Raw genomic sequence first — 24,483 nt, forward strand, 5'->3', positions numbered from 1 at the left:
ATGTCTATTTTAACATGAGAATTAACCAATGATATCAGACCACACCCGCCAATGATTACAGACACCTACCTGTGTGTGTCTTTTGAGACTATATAAACGAGTCACCCCGCAGTATTTGTCATTATACCCTGATGAAGACAGCTTGGCTTGTCTCTCAATGTTGGACATTCCATTTTTGCATCTGAGCTGGAGTGAGTGGCTCCTTTATTTTTCATGTGTTCCACTCCGATAGCCAGCACCTCACCCAAATAGGGGTGTTTCTTTCGCCTCTAGATTTGTGTATGTGTAACCATGGTCCTTTAGTCACTCTCTTTGCCTCAACCTGGGCTACATTGAACACAGTCTGGTCTATAAAAAAATTTAGTATGCAAGTACTTTTACATTGTCTTGTGCTTAGAATGCTAAACAATTTAAAAGTACTTGGAGAGTTTATTTTAACTATAAAAACACCATGACACAGAATTAGCTCATTGAACACATTCATTAAATCCCATGAACATCATGGAAATATGCAAATAATAGACAACCGAAGTGGAACAGATTCACATCACATCGTTTGATTGGGGGTCTTTTTAACAGTCGGACACAATCACAAGAAGAAAAACATTTCGAGCAGGCTATGAGTAGCTTTGTTGTCTGCTCCTATACTGTACTGTCAGCCTGCTAACTATATTAATTATTATTTTTGGGATGTTTTTTTGGTACTTTTCCTCAAATGAATAAACCTACGTTGACGATGGCTTCCAGGAATTTACCAGGAATTAAATGACAGCTGAAGCTGATGCGCAAATCGCAGTGTCATTAGCGCACTGCTTGATAAATTCGCTAGCAAATTGAATTCAATGAAGCAAAAAATAATCTAGCTGTTTTTTTTTTTTTTTTTTACAAATCCTTGACATTACAATTAGATTGTGAATAAGTGTGCGGTAGTTTAGCTATAAACGAACTCTTACAATCGCGGCTGGTGACGTTCTAGCTAGCGAAGTGCGTTAGCCTAAATTCGAGAGCAGTCCAATGTCAACACATTAACGACGTCCCCTTGGCATTACATCAACAACAATTGGTCGATCGAGGGTGGCAATCTTTAAAAAGTAGTGTTTCTTCACCCAGAGATAACAATTAAGAATTTTAACCTTTGGCCAGTTAGCTAGCTGTTCACTTTTACTTGCTAGATAGGGAGATTTATCTTTGTCAAGATGCCTGGAATTGTAGCGTTTGGCCGGCGATGGGGAATTGCGAGCGACGATCTGGTCTTCCCCGGCACATTTGAGCTGTTCGTCAGGGTTCTATGGTAAGTGTTGTTGCCACACAATTAAATTTGTCCTATCAAAAGTGAGCTCGACACGGTACGATATTTAAACGGAGGGATGATTCACAAGTGTTGTCATATAGCACGTGCAGTATTAAAGACTGTTGTCAGTCATTGCTACCTAGATCCCACACTGTAGCAATTAGCAAGGCAGCAGCTGAAGGCCTATTCTCTCTTCTTGGTTTGTATTTATTTTATTAGAAAATTATGAAAGCAAGAAAAACAATGTTATCCTCCTTGCTGTGCACAACCTCATCCTTCCAAAGGTTGCCGCAGTGACCTCTGCTGGTATTGCATTGATGTTTTAATGATCTAATAAAATCAATATGTACCTCTATCCTGCCCTACAGGTGGATAGGGACACTGGCACTATACACTCTCCATGAGGGGAAGTTTGACTGTTCTGGTGGGAGAGTTCTACACAGCTACCTGGTGGTTCTACTCATCCTGTTGGCTTTAATCATCCTGTCTCTATGTGCCATCGTCTACGTCAGTGCTCAAGGTGAATCTGGCACACTTGTACTGTTATGATATGATGAGGAATTTACATGAATTATCCAAAGAGTTTAGAATTTGTGTTATATGTCAATTTTGTTGTTGTTGACCATTCATAATAATATATAAAAAATAAACAGGTCTGTTTATCATAACATATATCGTCAACATGGAACTCATCTCTGATTGCTTTGTTTCCCTAGGGACGATCACTAACCCAGGCCCGCGGCGCTCCATCCCAGTGCTGGTGTACGTGCGGGTGATGCTGTACGTCCCTGAGCTAATTTGGGCCATCCTGGGGGCCATCTGGGTGTCTGATGACAGCCAGGGCTGTCAGCCTGCTGAGGTGGGAGCCGTCATCGCTGCAGTGGTCGCCAGGTGGGTTGGAAGAACACATTTTTTCCCCCTGAATGTATACTGTGGTATGTTTACATGTGGTTAAGGCAACACATATAGGCCTACATGCCCCATGAATACACATAGTCAGTTTACATGATGTGAAACATTCTCCTGTCTCTCTCCCTGGCAGTTGGATTCTGCTGCTGTCCACAGGGGTGGGGGTGCTGTTTGTGTTCGACCCGCTAGGCAGCACCCATCCTGGGCCTCAGTCACAGGAGCTGCTGGGAGTAAGGGACCTGGAGAGCAGTCAGGGCTCACAGCTCCTGTCCACTGCCCGCTCCGTGGCTGTCAGGGTGTGGGAGAGCAGGCTGAGGCTCCTCTGCTGCTGCCTGCCTCGGGATGAGGGCCACAGAGCTGCCTTCTCCAGCATAGCTCAGCTTGTCAGTGGATTTTTCTCGGTGAGTAAAGGAAACAGGGTGTGTGTACGTGCATGCACATCTTGTTCATTTTTTTACTTTGTGTAATTGTAGGATACAGACCTGGTTCCCAGTGACATCGCAGCAGGTTTGGCTCTGCTACACCAGGAGCAGGATAAGATGGAGCAGTGTAGAGATCCAGACGAGGCCCTATCTCACAGCCCCTCATCACCTATCGTAAGTCCTGGAGTCAGTCAATTAATCAGTGAGTCTGTCAATCAATCAATCAGTTGCCTTGGTGTGTGTGTAGGCAGAAGATCTTGAGGCAGAGCTGGAGAAGGCAACCCACTGTATGCAATTTGCTGTAGCTGCATATGGCTGGCCCATGTATGTCTATTCCAACCCTCTCACCGGAGCCTGCAGACTCAGCAGGGACTGGTAAGACTGTGGCACCTCTAATTTAATGTGCTCATCCTTAACGATTTTTGAGCTGGGGTGTGAAAGTAATTTGTCCTACATATTTGTGAACAGCAATATCAAGAACAGTGGACATCAGTGTATTAAGTAACTTCATGAACAAAAACACAAGCACACATATGTACTGTAAACACATACCGTGGCAAGTATGCGAACCCTTTGGAATTACCCTGATTTCTGAATTAATTGGCCATTAAATTTTTATCTGACCTTCATCTGGCACAACAATAGTCAAACACAGTGTGTTTAAACTAATAACACACAAATTATTGTATTTTTCTTGTCTATATTGAATATATAATTTAAACATTCACAGTGTAGGTTGGAAAACGTATGTTAACCCCTAGGCTAATGACTTCTCCAAAAGCTAATTGGAATCAGGAGTCGCTAACCTGGAGTCCAATCAATGAGACGAGATTGGAGATGTTGGTTAGAGCTGCCCTGTTCTATAAAAACACTCACACAATTTGAGTTTGCTATTCACAACAAGCATTGCCTGATGTGAACCATGCCTTGAACAAAAGAGATTTCAGAAGACCTAATATTAAGAATGGTTGACTTGCATAAAGCTGGAAAGGGTTACAAAAGTATCTCTAAAAGCCTTGATGTTCATCAGTCCACAGTAAGACAAATTGTCTATAAATGGAGAAAGTTTGGCACTGTTGCTACTCCCTAGGAGTTGCTGTCCTGCAAAGATGACTGCAGAATGCGCAATGAGGTTAAGAATAATCCTAGAGTGTCAGCTAAAGACTTACAGAAATCTCTGGAACATGCTAACATCTCTATTGACGAGTGTACGGTACGTAAAATACTAAACAAGAATGGTGTTCATGGGAGGACACCACGGAAGAAGCCAGTGCTGTCCAAAAAAAACATTGCTGAACGTCTGAAGTTCGCAAAAGAGTACCTGGATGTTCCACAGCGCTACTGGCAAAATATTCTGGGGACAGATGAAACTACAGTTGAGTTGTTTGTAAGGAACACACAACACAATATGTGGAGAAAAAAAAGGCACAGCACACCAACATCAAAACCTCATCCCCACTGTAAAGTTTGGTGGAGGGAGCCTAGACAGCTTGCTATCATCGACCAGAAAAACATGGGAATTAATTTATCAAAACCTTACCTTCTCCTGAAAAATGTCAACTGTCCGCCAATTGAAGCTCAACCAAAGTTGGGTGATGCAACAGGACAACAACCCAAAACACACAAGTAAATCAACAACAGATTGGCTTCAACAGAAGAAAATACGCCTTCTGGAGTAGCCCAGTCAGAGTCCTAATCTCAACCCAATTGAGATGCTGTGGCATGACCTCGAGAGCACTTTACACCAGACATCCCATGAATATAGCTGAATTGAAATAGTTTTAAGACGAATGGTCCAAAATTCCTCCTGACTGTTGTGCAGGTCTGATCTGTTACTACAGAAAACATTTGGTTGAGGTTATTGCTGCAATGGAGGCTCAACCAGTTATTCAATCTAAAGGTTCACATACTTGTTCTCACCCTGCACTGTGAATGTTTACACGGTGTGTTCAATAAAGCCATGAAAACGTATCATTGTTTGTTATTAGTTTAAGCAGACTATTTGTCTATTGTTGTGACTTAGATGATCAGATCCAATTTTATGACCAATTTATGCAGAAATCCAGTTATTTCCAAAGGGTTCACATACCTTTTCTTGCCACTGTATGTACTGTAAACACATATATGCCCATATACTGTATGTTTCAGCTGTAAGACCCAGTCTGCTGAGTATGACATTGTCGGAGGAGACAATATGGGCTGCCATTTCTCCTCTGTCCTCCACAGCACCGGCCTACAGTACAGAGACTTCATCTACGTTAGCTTTCACAACCAGGTACTTCAACTCAGGGCAAATCTCAAGTGAGATCCTATTCCCCCATTAGTGTGCTGCCCGTTGGCCAGTGTTGAATTCTCTAGTTCTGATAAATATAACTCTGTCTGTTCCAGATCTATGAGATTCCGTTCTTTGTGGCTCTGGACCATAAGAGAGCGGCAGTACTGGTGGCTATCAGAGGAACACTGTCACTACGGGTGAGACTTCTCATCACTCTAAACCTCCTGTCTATCCATCTCAATCTTTCACTAGTTAATGTACATTTCTGTGTAGGATTTGCTGACTGACCTGTCTGCAGACTGTGAGAACCTTCCAGTAGAGGGAGTGTCAGGAGCATGCTATGCTCACAAGGTAGGTGGAATAATCACATTACATTTACATTTTAGTCAGCTCTCACCCAGAATGACTTACAGTTGTGAGTGGGTACCTTTTCATACTTTTTCATACTGGCCCCTGTGGGAATTGAACCCACAACCCTAGTACTGCAAGCGGGGCCACGGGACCAAACTTAACTTATATTGAGCTTTAATTTCTTAGAATTTCTATCAAATCATAACTCATCTACCAAGGGAGGTTTTGGTAGACATGAGCTGGCTGTAACCTCTTATGTTCCACAGGGCATGTCTCAGGCAGCCAGCTACATCTGTAAGAAACTCCTCAACGATGGCATTCTAAACCAGGCTTTCACCATCGCGCCTGTAAGAGCCCTCACATTTCCTCTCTCGGATAAAGTACATTCGTTGAATATAACCCTAAAATCACCAACTGTGTGTGTTTGTGTTTTTTCAGGAGTACAAGCTAGTCATCACAGGCCACAGTCTTGGAGGGGGTACAGCCTCTCTCCTGGCCATTCTATTACGGAGCTCCTTTCCCACCCTGCAGTGTTACGCCTTCTCTCCACCAGGGGGACTCATGAGGTAACAAGTTCAACACACATCAAAAGAAAGCATGTTTAGCATTACATCAAGCGTTGATTTAACTTGGTGTAATGTACATAGTATTAGATTGATTTCCCTTTGTGCTCTCTCTGCAGTAAAGCCCTGGCTGATTTCTCCAAGGAGTTTGTAGTGTCTGTGGTGCTGGGGAAGGACTTGGTGCCAAGGTGAGGAGGAGAGGAGCCCCCCTCAACCCATCCCTCTGGTTATGGAGACCCTCTGTGCTCCCATGTTTATCTCAAACAAACTGTGCTTTATTAATGAGTTTCTGTTATGAGTTTCTCACTATTACACATTATTAGGGGCGGCAGGTAGCCTAGTGGTTAGAGCGTTGGACTAGTGGGTTGCAAGATCGAATCCCCGAGCTGACCAGGTAAAAATTTGTCGTTCTGCCCCTGAACAAGGCAGTTAACTGTTCCTAGGCCGTCATTGTAAATAAGAATTTGTTCTTAACTGACTTGCCTAGTTAAATAAAGGTAAAAAATAGAAATAATAATTATACTAGTACACACAGTGGACCAGGATAGGGACTGGGAAACACTTGTTCCTTGTATGCATGTAATAATAATAATATGGGCCATTTAGCTGATGCTTTTTATCCAGTGACTTAGTCATGCATACTTTTTACGGATGGGTGGCCCCGGAAATCGAACCCACAACCTTAGCAGTGCATGCTCTACTGACGGATCTACAGAGGACCATGCTCTACTGACGGATCTACAGAGGACCATGCTCTACTGACGGATCTACAGAGGACCATGCTCTACTGACGGATCTACAGAGGACCATGCTCTACTGACTGATCTACAGAGGACCATGCTCTACCGACGGATCTACAGAGGACCAATCTAGAATTGGCTTCCTATTTTGCAACAAAGCCTCCTTCACTCATGCTGCCAAACATACCCTCGTAAAACTGATTATCCTACCAATCCTTGACTTCAGCGATGTCATTTACAAATTAACCTCCAACACTCTACTTGGATGCAGTCTATCAGTGTCATCCGTTTTGTCACCAAAGCCCCATATACTACCCACCACTGTGACCAGTATGCTCTCGTTGGCTGGTCCTCACTACATATTTGTCCCCAAACCCACTGGCTCCAGGTCATCTATAAGTCTTTGCTAGGTAATAATAATATAATAATATATGCCATTTAGCAGACGCTTTTATCCAAAGCGACTTACAGTCATGTGTGCATACATTCTACGTATGGGTGGTCCCGGGAATCGAACCCACTACCCTGGCGTTACAAGCGCCATGCTCTACCAACTGAGCTACAGAAGGACCACGAGGTAAAGCTCTGCCTTATCTCAGCTCACTGGTCACCATAGCAACACCCACCCATAGCAATCGCTCCAGCAAGTATATTTCACTGGTCATCCCCAAAGCCAACACCTCCTTTGGCCGCCTTTCCTTCCAGTTCTCTGCTGCCAATGACTGGAACGAATTGCAAAAATCTCTGAAGTTGGAGACTTATCTCCCTCACTAACTTTAATCGTCACCTGTCAGAGCAGCTTACCGATCACCGCAGCTGTACCCAGCCCATCCAACCAACTACCTACCTCATCCCCATTTTTGTTTTTCTGCTCTTTTGCACACCAGTATTTCTACTTGCACATCCTCATTTGCACTTATATCACTCCAGTGTAAATTGCTAAATTGTAATACTATTTGCCTATTTATTGCCTTACCTCCTTACTTCATTTGCACACATTGTATACATTTTTTTCAATTGTGTTATTGACTGTGTGTTTGTTTATCCCATGTGTAACTCTGTTGTTTTTGTCGCACTGCTTTGATTTATGTTGGTCAGCTGGCAGTTGTAAATGAGAACTTGTTCTCAACTGGCCTACCTGGTTAAATAAAATGTTTTTAAAAAATGGCGTACTGACTGAGCTGCAGAGGACCATGCTCTACCGACTGAGCTGCAGAGGACCATGCTCTACCGACTGAGATGCAGAGGACCATGCTCTACCGACTGAGCTGCAGAGGACCATGCTCTACCGACTGAGCTGCAGAGGGCCATGCTCTACGACGAGCTGCAGAGGACCAGCTGCAGAGAGGACCATGCTCTACCGACTGAGCTGCAGAGGACCATGCTCTACCGACTGAGCTGCAGAGGACCATGCTCTACCGACTGAGCTGCAGAGGACCATGCTCTACCGACTGAGCTGCAGAGGACCATGCTCTACCGACTGAGCTGCAGAGGACCATGCTCTACCGACTGAGCTGCAGAGGACCATGCTCTACCGACTGAGCTGCAGAGGACCATGCTCTACCGACTGAGCTGCAGAGGACCATGCTCTACCGACTGAGCTGCAGAGGACCATGCTCTACCGACTGAGCTGCAGAGGACCATGCTCTACCGACTGAGCTGCAGAGGACCATGCTCTACCGACTGAGCTGCAGAGGACCATGCTCTACCGACTGAGCTGCAGAGGACCATGCTCTACCGACTGAGCTGCAGAGGACCATGCTCTACCGACTGAGCTGCAGAGGACCATGCTCTACCGACTGAGCTGCAGAGGAACATGCTCTACCGACTGAGCTGCAGAGGAACATGCTCTACCGACTGAGCTGCAGAGGACCATGCTCTACCGACTGAGCTGCAGAGGACCATGCTCTACCGACTGAGCTGCAGAGGAACATGCTCTACCGAGTGTCAGTGTGTCGACTCCAGTGGAAACTCCTGATTTCTGAGTCTGAATGTGAAAGGGCTATGGCGTACGATGGAGACTATATATTTAGGATCTGTCCCCTTGTTACAGGCTCACAGAAAATGACCGCAACACCACCGCCATCTCAAAAAAAGTTTCTCTTGAGTTAGCATTCATGTGCTAGTTCTGTGTTTTGTTGAAAGGCTACACATATTTCATTTTCTCTCTCTCCATGTCTCAGGTTGAGTTATCCAAACATGGAGGACTTGAAGAGGAGAATACTAAAAATAGTTTCTAATTGCAATAAGCCCAAGGTGAGAACATTATCATTCAAATCCAAAATGAAGTTTATTATCAGTGAAATGATATGGGCAGAATTGTAACTATGGAGAGGGACCTTGATGATTTCTGATGACTTCTTCCTTCTCCTTTTCTCTCTTCCACTCCCTCTCAGTACCGTATCCTGCTCCAGGGCTGTTGGTATGAGTTGTTTGGGGGAGAGCCTGATGACTTCCCTACTGAGATGGACAACAGACTGAAGGAGGAGCTTAACCAACCGCTTTTGGGGGAGGAGTCACTGCTGATTCACAGCTCATCATCCTATCAAGGCCTGGCTTCCGAGAAGTCACCTGTACACGGCTCCCACCTGCCACTTTACTTACCGGGACGTATACTGCACATTACAGAGGACGGGCCGGCACGGAGGTGTGTATGAGGCACACACACACAAAGTTAACTTTTTTTACAACCAGATCTGTATTTAGGATTTTATAGAAGTGTTCAGACATTTTTTGCAATATCACTTGTTTTTGAGAAACTTACTCCACCCGGTGAGACTTCCTCGTTCCGAAGTATGGGGGCTTGAACAAAACATGAACAAATGCTCCAAAAACACCCAAATACATCCTTTTAGAAACAGAAACACTCTCAGTATAGTGATGCGGGTCTTTCAGATGTTGTTCACATGAAATTGTGTAATTCCGACTTTTTGTTCCATTTTGTTGTGACTTGAGCGATACCTCTCCCTCCATTCTCCATGCAGCCTACACAGAGCATGGAACACCTGGATAGGGGAAACTACTCAAGTCATACAAAATGGAATATAACGTTACTAATTAAGTTCAGAATTACACCATTTTGGTTGTAAAAAAAAATCCTTGCATGGAGTCTTTAATGTTATTTTGAAATCATCACTTTGTCTTAATAAATCACTTATTTATTTAAAATAACTTTTGGATCATTTATTTCCCTGAGCCTCCTTTGTTTCTTGAAATGCTTGCTGATCGTGTGGGCATTAGGAAACAAATTTGAAGATGCAGTTGAAGTCGGAAGTTACATACGCTTAGGTTGGAGTCATTAAAACTCGTTTTTCAACCACTCCACAAATGTCTTGTTAACAATCTACAGTTTTGGCAAGTCGGTTAGGACAGCTACTAAGTGCTTGACACAAGTAATTTTTCCAACAATTGTTTACAGACAGATTATTTCACTTATAATTCACTGTATCACAATTCCAGTGGGTCAGAAGTTTACATAGACTAAGTTGACTGTGCCTTTAAACAGCTTGGAAAATTCCAGAAAATTATGTCATGACTTTAGAAGATTCTCATAGGCTAATTGACTTCATTTGAGTCAATTGGAGGTGTACCTGTGGATGTATTTCAACGCCTTCCTTCAAACTCAGTGCCTATTTGCTTGACATCATGAGAACATCTAAATAAATCAGCCAAAACCACAGGGGGAACAATGGTGGACCTTCACAAGTCTGGTTCATTCTTGAGAGCAATTTCCAAATGCCTGAAGGTACCATGTTCATCTGTACAAACAATAGTATGCAAGTATAAACACCATGGGACCAGGGCAGCCGTCATACCGCTCAGGAAGGAGACTATTTTTCAATCAGCTCTTACATAAAAAGGGCATTATCATTTTCAAAGTTTTTTTGACCTCCGTGTGAAAATATGTAGAAGGAAAAACAACAGGAAAATCATGTTAACTACACTGCCCCTTTAAGTACATTACATCCATGTCTGCCTTTGTCATTGACCAAAGTCCTCCACTTTTTCTTACCCTTCCTTCCTCCTAGGTCCTGTTTTTCCCAGGTGCGTTACCGGGTGGAGTGGTCCAGTGAAACGGTGTTCCGTAGTGTTCTCATCAGTCCCAGGATGATGGCCGACCACATGCCTGACGCTGTGCTCCTGTCGCTTCGCAGTCTGACACAGGACAGGCCCTTCAACCTCTGCCCCTCGTCGCTTAGCAACAGCCACCTCAACGTCATCTGATTCACACTGCTACACACACCTGGACAGGACAAGGCTGACTCTTTCGCTAGTCTGACCCCATTCTGTCCCCAGTCCTTCTGTTCCAGTCCTGTTTCTTCCTTTCCCCTATCTATAATCCCCCCAGTTTCTGTCCCTGTTTTGTCGCCACCCCATGAGGGGTTCCTCAACAGCCAAGTCAAAGGGGCAAGACAATTAGACTCATCAATAAAAGGAATGTGCTTCTTTCTCACTATGACTTTGGAAAGGGAGTTGCAATTTGATTATTCATTTGTAGTCATTTGTTGCCAATTCATTGGTTATTGCTTTCTTCTTTTGAGTAATTCCATGAAAAACTGTCATTGTGTCGTTAACATCAAATGTGCTTTGTGTACATAGTTAGATATTATTGCAGTGTAACTATAATTCTAAAAGTGTACATTCAGATTTTATTTTGACTATTTTTTTAGGTTGCTGGTTTTGAAGAGATTATTTGTTGATTGTTTAACAGTGGTTTGTCTTTGTCCTGTGCTGAATGTCTGAGATTTGAGGAAGAAATTGTCCTGGACCACAGATCTACGATCAGATTATCCTCCCCCTAACCATTAGGGTGATGAACAATATCTGACCCTGTATAAGTGGTTGGGGAAAACTTCTACCTCAAAGATCAGGGTGAATAGTGCCTATGCATCACATAACATGTCTCACCAATACTCTCTATGCTTGACCAATGTTCTGTTTTGCTCCATGTATGCAGAATGAGTAGTGCATGAGACAAATGAGTTAATTTGCATGAAAACAACTTCTGGGTGATATGAGGTAACCTAAATTACTCCAGTTTCATAACACATTTTCTGTTAACTTGCTATTTACATATTATTACATCATCAGGTAATTCAACATTGATTACATAAAGTCACAGTAATGTAGTAGTTTACATCCTGAATTGTGTATTATTTCGTTTGACGATACAAATAAAAGCATGTCATGTTTCTGTAGTTATTTATGTTTCTGGAGGCAGCTTACATTATTTATCAAACATTTGCAATGTCCCGAAGCAGCTTTTTTAGACTACCTGTTAAAACAGTACATTGATGAGGCACATTGAATAAATATGGGTTATTACAGATATGACCAATATTGATGGGAATGAAAACTGGCACAAATTACAAAATGTTTCCAAAATATCAAAAATTATTACATTTTCTCCCCTCAAACCCCAGCCCGCTTTTAGCATGTGACGTCACCATGACCGGAGCCAGTCAACAACACAGAAGCTCATCTGTTGGGAAGTCGGGAAGGTAAACTAAGAAGCGGAGCCAAGTAGCAACCGAGATACTTTTCTATTTAGCGCCCTTGCAAGTCAACTGTCCATATGAGACAGGGACCGCAACTTGTTGAAAGTCGTTCATTTTACTATTGTTTATCTTCTCCGTAGCTAATGGTAACTCGGTTATATTTTAGGGACACTATTTGGTCTCGCTGCACCACAGAAATATAATTGGGTTGCTGCTGGCAGGCTTTCTTTCACAATTAGCGTAACGTTTTCCTCGGCTACTGTTAGCTCGCTAGCTGCCGAGAAGAGAGGAGGACAAGAAAATGGAGTTGGACGATGGAGTTCTTTACCAGGACGACTCTGGCAGTTCGGCGATGATGTCTGAACGGGTTTCGGGTCTGGCGAGCTCAATTTACCGAGAGTTTGAACGGTTGATCTGTCAGTACGACGAGGACGTTGTGAAAGAACTAATGCCGCTCGTCGTCGCAGTGTTGGAGAACTTGGACGCGGTGTTCGCGGACAACCAGGAGCACGAAGTTGAGTTGGAGCTTCTGAAAGAAGACAACGAACAACTTGTTACCCAGTATGAACGGGAGAAATCGCTCAGAAAATCTACAGAAGAGGTGGGTTTGAGTCCTCGAATGTCAAAGAGGGAAAAGAAGGACAAGTTGGTTGATGGAAAAGCTTTGCATGCTTCCAACTGCTAGACCACTAAAGTTAGCTTTGACAGTTCAAGCACAAGTAATATTCCACAACAAGCAGCACATACATACTGTACCCCATACTGTAGCTAGTAAGTTTTCCAATTTGAGATAACTCTCGGCTAGCAGTGCATGTTTCTTAGGAGAACTTGCGAACCGTTTGCTAGCTATATATATACGCTTGTTTGTTAGCTTTAATCCCCTAATATGCTAGCATGCATGCAAACTATGGCAATGTTGGTAGCCTGTAGGCTAACCTCAAAGCTATAGCAGTCTGACGCCAGGAAGATAATGTCATCTGGCTGCAACAGCTGATAGATATGCCTCATTTAGCACTGTTGAAAATATTATGGCAGGTGACACATTACTGTACTTAAATAATTTACACTATACGAATGCAGCTCCACCCAATGAGAATGCCATGTTTCTCAAATAATGGGTCAGGACGGAGTGGTGGGTCTCGGTTGACTCCTTTTAGGTCACAGCTCCAGATAGCTGTAAACAGGGTTGCCAGGGATTGCAAAAATGTGAAGCCCAATGACTCGTCAAACGGCTCACATGGCCGGGAAAACTAGGCCAAAATTATTTTTCTGCAGCAAAAGACTGGTATCATTTATCCAATAATCTCTTTTTTGATAATGCTATGAGCGAATTAGGAAGGAATATCGATGTAACGACGTAGGCTAAGAAGCAAAATGTAGTTTTCCTTTAAAATAATAATTACAGTGAGTTTAAGAATGTCAGAAGAGAAAATATAATTTGTCCATATTAGATCATTTTCCATCGATGGTTGTCGATTAACTTCTTTCTATGATTAAGCAATAAGGCCCGAGGAGGTGTGGTATTTGGCCAATATACCACTGCTGAGGACTGTTCTTAGGACACAGCCCTTAGCCCTGGTATATTGGCCATATACCACAAACCACTGCCTTATTGCTATTATAAACTGGTTACCAACATAATTAAAACAGTAAAGGTCATTTTTTGTCATACTCGTGGTACATGGTCTAATATACCATGGCGTTCAACCAATCAGCATTCAGGGCTCAGACTACCCAGTTTATAATTGTAAATAAATCCAGTTTGCATGTACATAACTATAGATACATTCTACAGGAGAGTTTGAGTGATAAAAGTTGGACAGACATAAAAAAAAATAATCTTTGGCGATTTTCTGGCTATTGTGCTGTTATGTGCCAGATGTTAAGACTACAAACTGTTATAAATTGCCTATTTGCGAGTGATGCATTTCAATAGGCATAGACTGGCTACTGACTAAAATCTGAGGTAATAATTGCAATTCAACTTTGCCGAGCTATATGCAGGTAGCCTATGGCAACTGATATCCCAGTATCTCGTTTTAGGGAAAATTGTATTTATTTATTCGTTATTTTACCAGGTAAGTTGACTGAGAACATGTTCTCATTTGCAGCAACGACCTGGGGAATAGTTACAGGGGATGAATGAGCCAATTGTAAACTGGGGGTTATTAGATGACTGATGGTTTGAGAGCCAGATTGGGAATTTAGCCAGGACACCGGGGTTAACACCCTTACTCTTACGATAAGTGCCATGGGATCTTTAATGACCTCAGAGAGTCAGGACACCCGTTTAACGTCCCAGCCAAAAGACGCACCCAATCACAGGTTCGAGCTTTCTGGCTGGAGACATTTATCTGGTTGACTTGCTACTCTCTTTCCCTTTCATACACAAACCAAAATCCCACTAATTTACTATGCCCAGTTTTTATACAAGCTTTTTTGTATATCTGAAAGTGGTAATGTGTAAAATCCATGGAAAATGAAGTCACCTTTACCCATTTCAGACAGAAGATGTTACATTATGTAAAAAAAAAAGCAATGTTTATGACCCCATTTCAAGCAGCCCCTTATTTATCACTTTGTTGCAGGTGTAGCAAGATGGCGTTGAAAGATAGGGCAGCCATTCTTCTTGCTCCATGAACAACTTTATTACTGTTATTTCTTACATTACTAGCTCAAATGTTTTGTGTTATTACATACAACCGTAAATAACTTTTGGATATCAGAGTGGCGGTAACTCACTAGCATTATGACCAGGAATAGGACTTTCCCGAATAGGATCCTTTGTTTGTACCCCCCAGGGCAATTGAACTTATTCCAGAGGCTGCTCCAAAACACCGCTGGCGGAGAAGAGGTATTCGTAGTGGACTCCTAGTTCGACTCAGGTGGCGCACACACCACCCTCGGCTTCCGAGTATATTACTCACTAATGTTCAGTCCCTGGATAATAAAGTTGACGATCTTAGGTCGAGGATTTCCTTCTAGAGAGACATCAGGGATTGTAACATATTCTGTTGAGAGCATCCTGTCGGGCTGTATCACCGTCTGGGACGGTAACTGCACCGCCTGCAATCGCAGGGCTTTCCAGAGGGTGGTGCGGTCTGCCCAACGGATCACCGGGGGCAAACTACCACCCCTCCAGGACACCTGCAGCACCCGATGTCACAGGAATGCCAGAAAGATCATCAAGGACAACAACCACCCGACCAACTGCCTTTTCACCCACGCTTACCATCCAGAAGGCAAGGTCAGTACAGGTGCATCAAAGCTGGGACCGAGAGACTGAAAGAAGCAGTTTATCTCAAGGCCATCAGACTGTTAAATAGCCATCACTTGGACCTAAGAGGCTGCTGCCCTATATACATCGACTTGAAATCACTGGCCACTTTAATAATGTTTACATATATACTGTATTATATTCTACTGTATTTTAGTCTATGCCGCTTCGACGTTGCTCGTCCAAATATTTATATATTCTTAATTCCATTCCTTTACTTTAAATGTGTGTGTACTGTTGGGAAATGGTTAGATATTACTGCACTGTTGGCGCTAGAAACTCAAGCATTTCGGCTGTTTGAAATGAGGTCATATAAACCTTGCCTTATATATGTTGACAGGTAATATAGTACATCTTCTGTCATTCCCCTTAGATGGAGCTCCATTTGTATTGTGTAAATTACTGAAGTACAGTAATGTTGTCACAACCACAATATTATGTGTAACCTTGTCTTCAGCTGTTGTAACCAGATGACATATCTGCCTAGCTTCAGACTGCTCTCTTTCGCTCTATCCTGCTGCAACTGAACAGTTGTTTGTTTGTTTGTTCTGCCACCAACGCATTAGGCAGTCTACCTACCAGACTACTCTCTTTCTGTCCCCCTGTTGCTCTCTCTCTCTCTCTCTCTCTCTCTCTCTCTCTCTCCCGGTTCTCTGCCTTTCACCCACTAGGCTATCCATATGTTCTCTATCTATAATCACGCTGTTCTAGAGTGGTTGTTTTTCACCCCTCCTAACCCCCCTCTGTGTTGTTGAACTCTCTTTATTCCCATAACTGCTGTTGTGGAAAATCTGATCCAACGATTAAGGCAAAGACTATTCAATGCAGACATACCAGGAGTCTATGAAAAGCATAACACAGAACATATCCCTTGAAGTTACAACCGCTCACCCTAAATTCAGCCACCACACAGCCAAAGTGAAAGCTCCTTTCCTCTCCTATAGATGGGTTAATTTACAGGTCAGGTGATCCTTGTTTAGCAGTTGACAGCAGCAATACTGTATGCTTCACCTGTTTTTAAATGTTTTGCTTTCTCTGAGCATGGTTTAGAAGTCCTCTTTTGTAGTGTTGGTTATGATTGTGTGTGGTGCTCTGCCCTTCAACTTCATTCACTATTAGGGTTAACTCTGACATTACACCACTTAGACAACATTTGAAGGTCACAGTGTAATGTTCCAAATCTGCGACTTATCTCTCACTTTGTCTTGTCACAGCATTCTCTGCCGTTAGCCACGAATACTGAGAGCTCTTGTAGTACACTATGTAGGCCTAGTTTTTATTAGACATGTCATGATTTGCACACTAAGTGGGTTTGGCCAGGGACTGTGTGTGTCCCTCCAGTCATTTGCTTTGCACTGCTCTTGACGTTCTCCTCAGAGCTGCAGTTCATTGGCATGTGGAATTACAACAAGAATCGAAATGGTTCGTAAGTAGTTAATAAACGGGAAATTACTTAACAAGCACTTTATAAACAAATAGAAAAAGCATGAGTCCCAATGTTAAATTATTTACCAGTGTGATGCCTAGGTGTTTACTTCGAGGTTGAAAACTGTCTGCTTAATTTGCTTTACATACAGGCCTGGCTAACTCAGTCATGTTGTTCGTTAGGCTCTAGAAAACCCATTCACGTTCGCAGGACTGTAAAAATCCAGACACCTGCTAGGCTGTAAGTAGAGACATGATGGTTCTCAGTTAGTGAGCAACACTGCAGATGAACACCCCGGTCACATGTACTTCTACAACCCATTTAATACTATTGGGACTCAAGCAACAGACAGACCCAAACAGTCTCAGTAAGTCCAGTGTAGCACTGATCTCTCCCAGAGCTGAAACCACAGGAACTCTTTGAGATGGACTGTTACTCTTCACTACAGACGGAGAGAGGAAGAGAGCAGGGCCAGGCAGGAAATTCCTGGGAAAACGAGACTTCCTGAGTTCCTCTCTCCGGCCAGGATACTCCTGGGACACATTCCTCCAGACATCCTGAGGTCATGGACCGGTTCAGGATGATGTCAGAGGGTTATGTCATTTGTCAGACCCACCGCCCACGCATGCCTTTTCCACCATATCCTAGTTGTCAGTTCACAGCGGTTATCAGGAGCGACTAAAAAAGCATGTCATTGAATTGGGGCTGGAAAACCGAGGTCGGGGCGTTTGCACTTACCTGAAGTGAACTTTCCAGGAGCCGTCCTTGTCCTACGAGTCAGTGGATGAGTGTGACGAATAGTTTTACTTAATTTTTTTTTTTAAATTACCCCCTTTTACTCCCCTATTTCGTTGTATCCAATTATTAGTATTTTATATCTTGTCTCATCGCTACAACTCCCGTACGCGCTCGGGAGATACGAAGGTCGAAAGTCATGCGTCTTCCAAAACACAACCCCACCAAGCCGCACTGCTTCTTAACACAGTGCGCATCCAACCCGGAAGCCAGCCGCACCAATGTGTCAGAGGAAACACCGTGCACCTGGCGACCTTGGTTAGCGCGCACTGCACCCGACCCGCCACGGGAGTTGCTGGTGAGCGATGAGACAAGGATATCCCTACCGGCCAAACCCTCCCTAACCCGGACGACGCTAGGCCAATTGTGCGTCGCCCCACGGACCTCCCAGTCGCGGCCGGCTGCGAACCCAGAGTCTCTGGTGGCACAGCTGGCGCTGCGATGCAGTGCCCTAGACCACTGCGCCACCTGGGAGGGTACGAATAGGTTTTTATAGACGTGTCAAACCCAGCCTCTAGTCCAGCTGTGTCAGTTTCTCACAGGTTTATAGACATGTCAAGCAACAGACAGACCCAAAGGGCTGGGCGATATGACAAAATATTATGATATACACTACCATTCAAAAGTTTGGGGTCACTTAGAAGTGTCCTTGTTTTTGAAAGAAAATCACTTTTTGTCAGTTTAAAATAACATCAAATTGATCAGAAATACAATGTAGACAATGTTGTAAATGACTATTGTAGCTGGAAACGGCAGATAAAAAAATAATTTAAAAAATGAATATCTACATAGAGTCCCATTATCAGCAACCTTCACTCATGCCTTCCAATGGCATGTTGTGTTAGTGTTAGCTAATCCAAGTTTATAATTTTAAAAGGCTAATTGATCATTAGAAAATTGCAAAAGGGTTATGTTAGCACAGCTAAAAACTGTTGTTTTGGTTAAAGAAGCAATCAAACTGGCCGCTTTTAGACTGGTTGAGTATCTGGAGCATCAACATTTGTGGGCTCGATTACAGGCTCAAAATGGCCAGAAACAAAGCAATTTCTTCCGGCGCCGACAGAGATGGCCGCCTCACTTCGCGTTCCTAGGAAACTATGCAGTTTTTTAAAAAGTTTTTTTTACGTGTTATTTCTTACATTGGTACCCCAGGTCATCTTAGGTTTCATTACATACAGTCGAGAAGAACTACTGAACATAAGAGCAGCGTCAACTCACCATCAGTACGACCAAGAATATGACTTTCGCGAAGCGGATCCTGTGTTCTGCCTTTCACCCAGGACAACGGAATGGATCCTAGCCTGCGACCCAAAACAAAGACGTCGAAAAAGAGGGAAACGGGGCGGTCTTCTGGTCAGACTCCAGAGACGGGCACATCGCGCACCACTCCCTAGCATTCTTCTCGCCAATGTCCAGTCTCTTGACAACAAGGTTGATGAAATCCGAGCAAGGGTACCATTCCAGAGGGACATCAGAGACTGTAATGTTCTTTGCTTCACGGAAACATGGCTCACTGGAGAGACGCTATCGGAGTCGGTGCAGCCAGCTGGTTTCTCCACGCATTGCGCAGACAGAAACAAACATCTTTCTGGTAAGAAGAGGGGCGGGGGTGTATGCTTCATGGTTAACGTGACGTGGTGTGATCATAACAACATACATGTACTCTAGTCCTTCTGTTCACCTGATTTAGAATTCCTCACAATCAAATGTCGACCGCATTAGAATTCCTCACAATCAAATGTCGACCGCATTATCTACCAAGGGAATTCTCTTCGATTATAATCACAGACGTATATATTCCCCCCCAAGCAGACACATCGATGGCTCTGAACAAACTTTATTTGACTCTTTGCAAACTGGAATCCATTTATCCGGAGGCTGCATTCATTGTAGCTGGGGATTTTAACAAGGCTAATCTGAAAACAAGACTCCCTAAATTTTATCAGCATATCGATTGCGCAACCAGGACTGGAAAAACCTTGGATCACTGCTATTCTAACTTCCGCGACACATATAAGGCCCTGCCCCGCCCTCCTTTCGGAAAAGCTGACCACGACTCCATTTTGTTGATCCCTGCCTACAGACAGAAACTAAAACAAGAAGCTCCCGCGCTGAGGTCTGTTCAACGCTGGTCCGACCAATCTGATTCCACACTCCAAGACTGCTTCCATCACGTGGACATGTTTAGTATTGCGTCAGACAACATTGACGAATGCGCAGATTCGGTGACAGAGTTCATTAGAACGTGCGTTGAAGATGTCGTTCCCATAGCAACGATTTAAAACATTCCCAAACCAGAAACCGTGGATTGACGGCAGCATTCGCGTGAAACTGAAAGCCCGAACCACTGCTTTTAATCAGGGCAAGGTGACCGGAAACATGACCGAATACAGTGTAATTATTCCCTCCACAAGGCAATCAAACAAGCTAAGCGTCAGTATAGAGACAAAGTAGAATCTCAATTCAACGGCTCAGACACAAGAGGTATGTGGCAGGGTCTACAGTAAATCACTGATTACAAAAAGAAAACCAGCCCCATCACGGACCAGGATGCCTTTCTCCCAGGAAGACTAAATAACTTTTTTGCTCGCTTTGAGGACAATACAGTGCCACTGACACGGCCCGCAATTAAAACATGCGGACTCTCCTTCACTGCAGCCGACGTGAGGAAAACATTTAAACGTGTCAACCCTCGCAAGGCTGCAGGCCCAGACGGCATCCCCAGCCGCGCCCTCAGAGCATGCGCAGACCAGCTGGCTGGTATGTTTACGGACATATTCAATCAATCCCTATACCAGTCTGCTGTTCCCACATGCTTCAAGAGGGCCACCATTGTTCCTGTTCCCAAGACAGCTAAGGTAACTGAGCTAAACTAGTACCGCCCCGTAGCACTCACTTCCGTCATCATGAAGTGCTTTGAGAGACTAGTCAAGGACCATATCACCTCCACCCTACCTGACACCCTAGACCCACTCCAATTTGCTTACCGCCCAAATAGGTCCACAGACGATGCAATCTCAACCACACTGCACACTGCCCTAACCCATCTGGACAAGAGGAATACCTATGTGAGAATGCTGTTCATCGACTACAGCTCAGCATTTAACACCATAGTGCTCGTCATCAAGCTCGAGACCCTGGGTCTCGACCCCGCCCTGTGCAACTGGGTACTGGACTTCCTGATGGGCCGCCCCCAGGTGGTGAGGGTAGGCAACAACATTTCCACCCCGCTGATCCTCAACACTGGGGCCCCACAAGGGTGCGTTCTGAGCCCTCTCCTGTACTCCCTGTTCACCCACGACTGCGTGGCCATGCACGCCTCCAACTCAATCATCAAGTTTGCGGACGACACAACAGTGGTAGGCTTGATTACCAACAACGACGAGACGGCCTACAGGGAGGAGGTGAGGGCCCTCGGAGTGTGGTGTCAGGAAAATAACCTCACACTCAACGTCAACAAAACTAAGGAGATGATTGTGGACTTGAGGGAACACCCCCCCTATCCACATTGATGGAACAGTAGTGGAGAGGGTAGTAAGTTTTAAGTTCCTCGGCGTACACATCACAGACAAACTGAGTTGGTCCACCCACACAGACAGCATCGTGAAGAAGGCGCAGCAGCGCCTCTTCAAACTCAGGAGGCTGAAGAAATTTGGCTTGTCACCAAAAGCACTCACAAACTTCTACAGATGCACAATCGAGAGCATCCTGTCGGGCTGTATCACGGGCAACTGCTCCGCCCACAACCGTAAGGCTCTCCAGAGGGTAGTGAGGTCTGCACAACGCATCACCGGGGGCAAACTACCTCCCTCCAGGACACCTACACCTGTCACAGGAAGGCCATAAAGATCATCAAGGACAACAACCACCCGAGCCACTGCCTGTTCACCCCGCTATCGTCCAGAAGGCGAGGTCAGTACAGGTGCATCAAAGCTGGGACCGAGAGACTGTTAAACAGCTTCTATCTCAAGGCCATCAGACTGTTAAACAGCCACCACTAACATTGAGTGGCTGCTGCCAACACACTGACTCAACTCCAGCCACTTTAATAATGGGAATTGATGGGAAATGATGTATCACTAGCCACTTTAAACAATGCTACCTAATATAATGTTTACACACCCTACATTATTAATCTCATATGTATATGTATATACTGTACTCTATATCATCTACTGCATCTTTATGTAATACATGTATCACTAGCCACTTTAAACTATGCCACTTTGTTTACATACTCATCTCATATGTGTATATACTGCACTCAATACCATCTGCTGTATCTTGCCTATGCCGCTCTGTACCATCACTCATTCATATATCTTTATGTACATATTCTTTATCCCCTTACACTTGTGTCTATAAGGTAGTAGTTTTGGAATTGTTAGCTAGATTACTCGTTGGTTATTACTGCATTGTCGGAACTAGAAGCACAAACATTTCGCTACACTCGCATTAACATCTGCTAACCATGTGTATGTGACAAATACAATTTGATTTGATTTGAAACTTGTCAGTCTATTCTTGTTCTGAGAAATGAAGGCTATTCCATGCAAGAAATTGCCAAGAAACTGAAGATCTTGTACAACTCTTGTGTACTACTCCCTTCACAGAACAGCACCAACTGGCTCTAACCAGAATAGAAAGACTGGGAGTCCCTGGTGCACAACTGAGCAAGAGGACAAATACATTGGTGTGTAGTTTGAGAAACAGACGCCTCACAAGTCCTCAACTGGCAGCTTCATTAAATAGTACCCGCAAAACACCAGTCTCAACATCAAAAGTGGAGAGGCGACTCCGGGATGCTGGCCTTCTAGGCAGAGTTCCGCTGTACAGTGTCTGTTTCTTTTGCCCATCTTATTATTTTCTTTTTATTGGCGAGTCTGAGATATGGCTTTTTCTTTGCAACTCTGCCTAGAAGACCAGCATCCTGTTGTCGTCTCTTCACTGTTGACATTGAGACTGGTGTTTTGCAGGTACTATTTAATGATCAACTTGATGTTATTTTATTGGACGAAAAAATTATTTTTTCTTGCCAAAACAAGGACATTGTGGTGTGTGTGTGTGTGTGTGTGTGTGTGTGTATACACACAGTGGGGAGAACAAGTATTTGATACACTGCCGATTTAGCATGTTTTCCTACTTACAAAGCATGTACAAGTCTGTAATTTTTATCAAAGGTACACTTCAACTGTGAGAGACGCAATCTCAAACAAAAATCCAGAAAATTACATTGTATGATTTTTAAAAGTTTTTAATTTGCATTTTATTGCATGACATAAGTATTTGATCACCTACCAACCAGTAAGAATTCCGGCTCTCACAGACTTGTTAGTTTTTCTTTAAGAAGCCCTCCTGTTCTCCACTCATTACCTGTATTTACTGCACCTGTTTGAACTCGTTACATGTATAAAAGACACCTGTCTACAAACTCAATCAAACAGACTCCAACCTCTCCACAATGGCCAAGACCAGAGAGCTGTGTAAGGATATCAGGGATAAAATTGTAGACCTGCACAAGGCTGGGATGGGCTACAGGACAATAGGCAAGCAGCTTGGTGAGAAGGCAACAACTGTTGGCGCAATTATTAGAAAATTGAAGAAGTTCAAGATGAGGTCAACCGCCCTCCGTCTGGGGCTCCATGCAAGATCTCACCTCGTGGGGCATCAATGATCATGAGGAAGGTGAGGGATCAGCCCAGAACTACACGGCAGGACCTGGTCAATGACTTGAAGAGAGCTGGGACCACAGTCTCAAAGAAAACCATTAGTAACACACTACGCCGTCATGGATTAAAATCCTGCAGCGTACGTAAACTACACTACTCATCTCATATGTATATACTGTACTCGATACCTTCTACTGCATCTTGCCTATGCTGTTCTGTACCATCACTCATTCATATCTTTATGTACATATTCTTTATCCCTTTACACTTGTGTGTGTATAAGGAATTGTTAGATTACTCGTTGGTTATTACTGCATTGTCGGAACTAGAAGCACAAGCATTTCGCTACACTCGCACTAACATCTGCTAGCCATGTGTATGTGACAAAGAAATGTTATTTGATTTTGATTTGCTCAAGCCAGCGCATGTCCAGGCCCATCTGAAGTTTGCCAATGACCATCTGGATGATCCAAAGGAGGAATGGGAGAAGGTCATGTGGTCTGATGAGTCAAAAATAGAGCTTTTTGGTCTAAACTCCACTCGCCGTGTTTGGAGGAAGAAGAAGGATGAGTCCAACCCCAAGAACACCATCCCAACCGTGAAGCATGGAGGTGGAAACATTATTCTTTGGGGATGCTTTTTTGCAAAGGGGACAAGACGACTGCACCGTATTGAGGGGAGGATGGATGGGGCCATGTATCGTGAGATCTTGGCCAACAACCTCCTACCCTCAGTAAGAGCATTGAAGATGGGCCGTGGCTGGGTCTTCCAGCATGACAACGACCTGAAACACACAGCCAGGGCAACTAAGGAGTGGCTCCGTAAGAAGCATCTCAAGGTCCTGGAGTGGCCTAGCCAGTCTCCAGACCTGACTCCAATAGAATATCTTTGGAGGGAGCTGAAGGTCCATGTTGCCCAGCGACAGCCCCGAAACCTGAAGGTCTGTATGGAGGAGTGGTCCAAAATCCCTGCTGCAGTGTGTGCAAACCTAGTCAAGAACTACAGGAAATGTATGATCTCTGTAATTGCAAACAAAGGTTTCTGTACCTAACATTAAGTTCTGCTTTTCTGATGTATCAAATACTTATGACATGAAATAAAATGCTAATTAATTACTTCAAAATCATACAATGTGATTTTCTGGATTTTTGTTTTAGGTTCCGTCTCTCACAGTTGAAGTGTACCTATGATAAAAATTACAGACCTCTACATGCATTGTTAGTATGAAACACTGCTGATTTTGCAGGTTATCAAATACTCTAATATA

The 24,483-nt window shown here is 43.8% G+C and overlaps 2 protein-coding genes across 6 annotated transcripts in view; both read left to right on the forward strand.

The window, feature by feature from the left end:
* The first annotated feature begins 563 nt into the window (after nucleotides 1–563).
* Nucleotides 564–11,749, forward strand: LOC118397227 (diacylglycerol lipase-beta-like). Of its 3 annotated transcripts, none has more exons than XM_035791780.2 (15): nucleotides 564–1,291; nucleotides 1,660–1,811; nucleotides 2,008–2,182; nucleotides 2,334–2,601; nucleotides 2,674–2,796; nucleotides 2,870–2,997; nucleotides 4,771–4,897; nucleotides 5,011–5,094; nucleotides 5,171–5,248; nucleotides 5,515–5,595; nucleotides 5,687–5,814; nucleotides 5,931–5,999; nucleotides 8,735–8,807; nucleotides 8,948–9,198; nucleotides 10,580–11,749. In XM_035791780.2, exons 1-15 carry the CDS (start codon nucleotides 1,197–1,199, stop codon nucleotides 10,773–10,775), a joined length of 2,028 nt encoding a protein of 675 aa, XP_035647673.1. In that variant the 5' UTR covers nucleotides 564–1,196; the 3' UTR covers nucleotides 10,776–11,749. The 3 variants fall into 3 exon arrangements, with proteins under 3 accessions (XP_035647673.1, XP_035647680.1, XP_035647687.1); XM_035791787.2 differs by having other exon boundaries at nucleotides 4,849–4,897; XM_035791794.2 differs by lacking the exon at nucleotides 564–1,291 and adding an exon at nucleotides 1,374–1,490.
* A 268-nt stretch (nucleotides 11,750–12,017) lies between these two features.
* Nucleotides 12,018–24,483, forward strand: part of LOC118397241 (C-Jun-amino-terminal kinase-interacting protein 4-like) — a 68,567-nt gene continuing 56,101 nt past the window's right edge. Inside the window, exons 1-2 of one of the 3 annotated variants that reach the window (XM_052472954.1) lie at nucleotides 12,507–12,650; nucleotides 14,851–15,296. In XM_052472954.1, coding sequence (XP_052328914.1) covers nucleotides 14,979–15,296 — 318 coding nt within the window. In that variant the 5' untranslated portion in view covers nucleotides 12,507–12,650; nucleotides 14,851–14,978. Of the gene's footprint in view, nucleotides 12,651–14,850; nucleotides 15,297–24,483 lie in introns of all 3 variants that reach the window. The other 2 variants (XM_052472990.1, XM_052472975.1) reach the window with 2 other exon arrangements.

The sequence above is a fragment of the Oncorhynchus keta genome, chromosome 2, assembly GCF_023373465.1.
Source record: "Oncorhynchus keta strain PuntledgeMale-10-30-2019 chromosome 2, Oket_V2, whole genome shotgun sequence".
In the NCBI taxonomy this organism is placed as follows: Eukaryota; Metazoa; Chordata; class Actinopteri; order Salmoniformes; family Salmonidae; genus Oncorhynchus; species Oncorhynchus keta.

Coding starts and splice junctions, on each gene's coding strand:
- LOC118397227 (XM_035791780.2), top strand. CDS start 1,197: ATGCCTGGAATTGTAGCGTTTGGCCGGCGATGGGGAATTGCGAGCGAC. Junction 5,249..5,514: donor GAGCATGCTATGCTCACAAG/GTAGGTGGAATA, acceptor TATGTTCCACAG/GGCATGTCTCAGGCAGCCAG. Junction 9,199..10,579: donor GAGGACGGGCCGGCACGGAG/GTGTGTATGAGG, acceptor CCTTCCTCCTAG/GTCCTGTTTTTCCCAGGTGC.